This window comes from Battus philenor, unplaced genomic scaffold (genome assembly GCF_028537555.1).
Source record: "Battus philenor isolate CCGP_79_NKW_IND1 unplaced genomic scaffold, ilBatPhil1.0.hap1 SCAF_4, whole genome shotgun sequence".
NCBI lineage: Eukaryota > Metazoa > Arthropoda > Insecta > Lepidoptera > Papilionidae > Battus > Battus philenor.
The window spans coordinates 1,896,555-1,903,052 of NW_027181704.1; the positions used below are offsets into that span (position 1 = coordinate 1,896,555).

Below are 6,498 nucleotides of genomic sequence, written 5' to 3' on the forward strand. Positions count from 1 at the left end.
AGTGTGAAATGTACAAGATTGTGTCCTGAGAATCGAACCTGAGAACTCTGATAGTCTCAGTCTACCGCTGCTCAAGTATAAGCATTAGCATATATAAATGATTTACAAGGAGTAAGAGTTTGAAAAAAAAAACTTTTTTGCTGAAGCAATAATATATGTTACAATAAAATCATAATAAATATATCTTATGTTAAGCAGTTATTACAACTATGATTACAAAAAACGCGTTATATAAAGGTTACATGGTTCTATATATAGGTTATATAACTGTATATAATAATACAGAGTAAATATGTTGCAGTATATGTGTATGTAGATCGAGTCCGCCGTGTTCACATGGTTTAGCAGTAAGAGAGAAGTTCGTTGACGCTGCAGGGTTTGTTGCAGCATTCGTTGACCACGCCCTGGTATCGCTTTCCTCGGGACGGGAATGACATGCCTCGTGCCTTGCTGGGAGCGCTCCACGGGAAAGCCAACTGCATCTCTTGCTCCTTGTAGTATGGTGGCATAACCGAGCCTGTGAAAATGAAGAATATAATAGCAGAGAAAGCGTACTAAAAAATTATAACAGTACACGGGGATATCGACGGTTTTGAAATATAAAGGGTGATGGTAAACATCGTAAACAATAAGATGAAAGACAACCAATGCATGGAGCAATGTCTTCCTCAAATATCGCCACGATAACCCGGTCTGAAGAACCAAGAAATTCTTCAGGTTACGTCAGTACCCTTGGCTCTTTTGTGAATCTCCTCATTTCTGCTTCGATATCATCATATCAGTGAAGCTCCGATAGCCTCCAATAATCTCTAGATGAACTTGAGCGTTCTTATAAGGCCCTCGTAAGAGACCAAAGACCTTCGACTTCAATCATTGCGATATTTTGGACCAGACGAGGTTACGGAACTCCCCAAACCCTGTCCATCCGAGTGATCTTTTACTCGAAGTTGAATGAATCAAAGTTCTTTATCATCAGACATTCCGGTAACTTACCATAAGTAGGTCCGACATCAGATCGCTTCTCGTATCCATCTTCGTCGAAGCATAGGAGCGCAAGCGCTCTCGCTAAAGATCTGCCGCAGTACACCTGAGGGTTTACGTTCTGGTAAGGGCTACCTCCGCCGATGTGTCCTTGCCCGGACGTAATCATGGTCAGGAATGCGACGAAAGAAAGGATTTGGTGGAACTTCATCTAAAAGTAAAGCACTAATTAATAATAACATATATCTACCTACATACATGGCAGGACTTAACAAAGTTAATTTTGAAATTACTTCTTTCAATGAAAGCTTAAAAAGCTTCTTATTTCTTCTCATAGTTGCTGTACGAGGTTACAGAGGGATCATTTACCAGAGGATAGACAGCAGCGCCCTCTACATACTGCAACACCACACTGCGATAGCCAACCCGCTTGCCAAACGTGACGATTATGGTATATCCCCCCTAATGAATGGTATATCTAGAAAGCTTTTTCTTCTTCTTCTACTTTTCAGCCAATGGATGCCCATTGCAAGGCATAGGTCTTTCCCAAAGATCTCCACGATGACCGGGCCTGCATTGCCTGCATCCAAGGTCCACCCCACCCCAGTGGGTCGTATCCACGCAGCTTCTACCAGCTTGTGGTCACCAGTCGAGAATCTTTCGGTACCAACGGCCATAAGTTGCAAGAGAAGCAATTCTTCAAGTTTAGTGGATGATCTTGTTTCTTCTGTGGATCTCTTTACTTCTGATTCGATCTCACAGCAAAACTTCGAGCATAACCATTGCTTTGCCTACGTCTCGGATCCTTGTGTCATCACCGGCATCACATTGATCAAAGATCTTCGTTAAATGATCATTCTTTGATGAAACTAATGTAAAATTCTCTATTGCTGTTGACGTGCCTTTTCTTAATAAATAAAATTAAATGAAGCTTCAAGAGCTAAATGAATGCAACTCAATCACTTAGTTCCGGCAGAACAGGGCCACTAATCTGGTCCATCTTATGCTAGCATGGAGGTCTAAGATAAGTTCCCAAGAAGATATCGAAGAGAGGTGACAACTAATGACCTTCAGGAAGTCCAGATTTTCGATATCAAATTATGACGTGAATTAAAGGAATATTTTTTTTCTTTATATACAGATTACATTTAATAAATTGATATTATATGTAAACATATTTTAATCGGTAAAATAATAGTAAAGAAAAAAGATAAATATGTTTATAAATAACATATCTATTAGAGCCAAAATAATAGCAAAGTTCGTCATATTATTGCTGTAGATTATGTACTTAAAAAGAGATTACAATAAGGTTATAATAATTTAAAAGGCTTGATTAAAGAAAGGTTTTATGGCTTACCTTGTAAATCTACGTAGATCCTCTTCGGCTCACCTGAATCGAATGTGCTTAAGGGGTTGATATTTGCCATTATATACCCTGGCGTACCAGCATAATTAATATTAAACACCATGTCAAGTGAGGGTGTATGTTATTGCTAAATGAGACGTGAAACGTGCAACGTTTGCTGGAAAAATGAATAAATCATGTAAGTCGACGATTCACTAATCTGTTGAAATTATCTACAGACAACAAAATAATTTTATTGCACGATTTAAACCTCTTTTGATATATATTTAAACCAAGAAGTCTATCTAAAAATATACATACGAAACATTTGGATTAAAAATTCAACATCAAAGAGCTGAAAGTTCGACGGAGTTTCAGAAGGCAGCCTTGAGTGTTATCACTTTAGATGTAAAAGCTTTAAAAATGTTAATATATAACTTATTTTCTGATTATTAATATATGGTACACTTCATATAAAAATCAACCTTTTTCTACGTAATAAATAACTTAATGAAAATATAGTAAAAAAGCGTTATAAAGTCTAGAGCTATGCATACACTACTGTAAATATTTTACACCTGTTACCGATCATCCTGTTTAAGTTACATGTATTTTATAAAAGAAAATATTTTTTAATTAAGCGTTTAAAAACAAGCTTCTTTACAGAGGTAATGTTTTTCAAACCTGAAAATATGTCTTGGACTCTCTTACGTTTACATTTAAGTAAAATTTAAAATTAGTACATATTGTAATACAAAATTCGGTCTGTAAATTTTAAAAAATTTAAGGTCCATAAATGATGAAACGAGATATAAAATTAAAGTGGCTTAATAATAAATAAATAAAAAACTAATGTTTAACTCTTTGTGTGCTAGTTTAATTATAATACATGTGTATTTAGTCTTCAACGATATGTTTAGAATGCGGCCATTGTTAGATTTAAAAAAAAATGTCAAAGATGGTTCCATTCCTGAGAGAAAGAGAGAAGAGGAGAGAGAAAAGATTTCATTGATCATAGCAAACTTGGAGAATGGCGTGGTCGCCATCAGGCCATTTCAATGTTTATTATATAAATGTAATTTCGTAATATTCATGTGGTACGTACTCATAAACTCGAAGGTGCTACGCTCGAAGTTGTATACGACAATATACCTGCGACAAACCATCCGCCTTGGTATGTCCAACTTCAAGAAAGAAATCACTCGCTGAATCCAACTGGGTTGGACAGCGTTCAGGAAGCTCTAGAACAGAGTTCCCCAAACTTTTTTGTGTCGTAGACCCCTTGCCATGTTTTTCCGTGTTGGTTAGACCCCCTACTTACCTGATATTGATTTCCTGTAAATTTCTAACTGTAGTGAAGTTTAGTGTTAAAAACTTAATGTAAAAACACATGTTAATTTATACATTTATTAATTGAATTTAAATTAAAACTACTCAAAATAAAATTTTGTATCTACTATACCAACTAAACCAATCTATTATACCAACATCCTACAACTTACACAATTTTATAAACATACATATAAATAATTTAAATGTTTTGATATTATAAGATAGTATGATGTAATTAAATAGGTACTATCAGTGAATGTGTTGAGATCCACTATCGTGGACCCCCATTTTCATGACATGGACCCCCCAAATTTTTTTTAGCTGACGTAGACCCCTTGCAGGTTGTGATAGACCCCTAGGGGTCGATATAGACCACTTTGGGAATCGCTGCTCTAGAACCACTCGTCCCAAATACCGCAATATTTATAGACGAAGGTCTTTGACTAAGGCATTTTGCCGGTGATGACATACGTCACTTACTGAAGGAGCCTCATAAAAAAGCGCAAGGTGAAACAGATAGCAATGGAAAGGGCTATGCTCCGTACGGTACGCGGGGGCAGAGTGGGCCAGAGAGACCACCAAGGGGTGCGTGCACGGGTCCGTGGGGGGTCCAGCCTTCTGGACCCTTCTCATTAACCCCCTCCCGGAAGAGGTGGTAAAGGGCGGAACATACTGGCAAGCGTTCGCAGATGAAGTTGTGCTGGTCTTTTCGGGGCAGAAGGCTCAAGACATCTCGAGTAAGGCCAATGAGGTTCTCGCTCATATTCATGAATGGGGAGTCAAGAACAAGCTGCGGTTTGCACCTCACAAAACAAAGGTGATGGTGCTAACCAATAAGCTTAAATACGACACCCCATTACTGACTATGGGAGGTGAGCCACTCGGCCATACAAGGGAAGTCCGGATACTAGTTATCACGATCGACGATAGACTGACGTACAACAGCCACGTCAAAAATGTCTGTAGGAAGGCCGAGGGCCTCTATCGTCAATTGTGCAGGGCCGCGAAAGTATCTTGGAGCCTGAATTCCGAGGTGATCAGGACAATGTATCTGGCGGTGTTGGAACCTATAATATTGTATGGTGCGAGTGCATGGGCGCCGGCAGCTAGGAAGCTGATGGTGCGCAGGCAGCTCGAAGCGGTGCAGCGGGGGTTCGCACGAAAAATCGCGAAAACCCACCGGACCGCCTCACTGCACTCGGCCCTAATACTGGCCGGACTGCTCCCCTAGGATCTCAAGGTTCAGGAGGCAGCAGAGCTGTTCCCGAGCGACCGAGAACTGGAGACACTAGAAAGCTTCCTGAGACTACCACACCCGTCTGTTCAAATTGGTGTGGAGTTCTCATGTCTGGGGGAAAACGCGGAAGAGGTCCAACTTGCCACTGGGGCTACCGATCTGGCAATTTACACCGACGGCAGCATAGATGACAAAGTGGATGCGGCGTTCTGCGTCACGCGGGACGCCGTAGAGTTAAAGACCAAAAAACTCAAGTTGAGAAACTTCTGCACAGTATACCAGGCAGAGCTGCTGGCATTGATGTATGCGACAGGACATGCAGCCAGCGGTTCGCAGAAAAGAGTAGCGATCTTCAGCGACTCACGGTCCGCCATAGAAACGGTCGCAAAATCTGACACCCTCTATCCCTTAGCGTGCAGTATAAAAGAGAATGTGATGGATGCGAGAAAGAAAGGAAAGGAAGTGAAACTGTACTGGCTGAAAGCGCACGCAGGCACAGAGGGCAACGAGAGGGCGGACCAGCTGGCTAAGGATGCAGCCCTGAAAAGTAAAAAGAAACCGGAATACGAGATGATGCTCCATCTCATTTGTCAAGCGACAGCTTAGGCTGGACACGCTTGGCGAATGGGATAGGAGGTATGCGCATGGATGTACGGCTTAGACAACGCGGATATTTTTCCCGGACGTAGATGAAGCGTATCGCGTTCTACGAGAGATTCAGATGGACACAGTCTTGGTCCAAATGTTCACGGGGCACGGGGGATTCTCCGAGTACCTGCACAGGTTCAAACTCAAAGAGAGTCCCTCCTGCCTTTGTGATCCCGCGGTGGACCAAACTGTGTTGCATCTGATCACCTGCTGCCCCATGTATGGAAGAGCGAGGTTTGAATGGGAGATGGAGCTGGGGGTCGACATAAAGAGGGACATCTCCTCTATAATAAACGACAACCAGCGCCGTCCCATATTTTTACGATTCGCATCAACAGTAATTAAAAATTCAATCAGTAGAAATAAGACTAAATAGAAACAAGCGGGCTCAAAGCAGTCAAGTAGGATTAAGTTATTATTGGATGTATAGATATAAAAGAAATTAAGAATAAGTATAAGCACTAAGTTTTGTATTGTATAAGGATAGACAGATAGGAAATACTTAGTATTAAACGTAGAATTCACATATAAGAATAGACTAATAAAAACATGTGTAATATAAATAGGAGTTAATACTATAGGAATATTAGAAAATAAGCAAAATAATTAGAAACTTAATTGTAACAGAGCCGACGGTGGGGGGTTTTAGTCAGTAAAAGTCTGACACTGCCTGGGCCCTCCATTCCCAGGCGTCCAATGAGGATTTCCCCCCCCCCCCCCCCGTCTAGAAATTGTAATTTAGTAAATAAAGGCTCTGTCTATGTTAGAGGAAAATTTTGTAATAAAAAAAGGGCTATGCTCGGAATTTCGCCTGACTTACGAGAACGGGCAGAACTAATAGTGAGAGAAATTCAAATTTTAACACGCTGAATGAAAAGAAATCCCTGTGTCCGGAGAAGCTTCAATAGCGCCGACATCTAACAGAAACAGAGAGAAAGAGAGAGAAACTCTA

The 6,498-nt window shown here is 40.5% G+C and overlaps 2 protein-coding genes across 2 annotated transcripts; one reads left to right on the forward strand and one right to left on the reverse strand.

Moving 5' to 3' along the window:
* Positions 1-341: 341 nt before the first annotated feature.
* LOC137928899 (bombyxin A-3 homolog) lies at positions 342-2,374 on the reverse strand. The gene is made up of 3 exons (XM_068771904.1): positions 2,342-2,374; positions 994-1,192; positions 342-517 (listed from the first exon to the last, which is right to left on the reverse strand). The coding sequence occupies exons 2-3, from the start codon at positions 1,190-1,192 to the stop codon at positions 342-344; spliced, it is 375 nt and encodes a 124-aa protein (XP_068628005.1). The 5' UTR covers positions 2,342-2,374.
* On the forward strand, positions 1,543-5,504 carry LOC137928928 (uncharacterized). Its single transcript, XM_068771933.1, has 3 exons — positions 1,543-1,644; positions 4,182-4,781; positions 4,893-5,504. Exons 1-3 carry the CDS (start codon positions 1,543-1,545, stop codon positions 5,502-5,504), a joined length of 1,314 nt encoding a protein of 437 aa, XP_068628034.1.
* Positions 5,505-6,498: the final 994 nt, after the last annotated feature.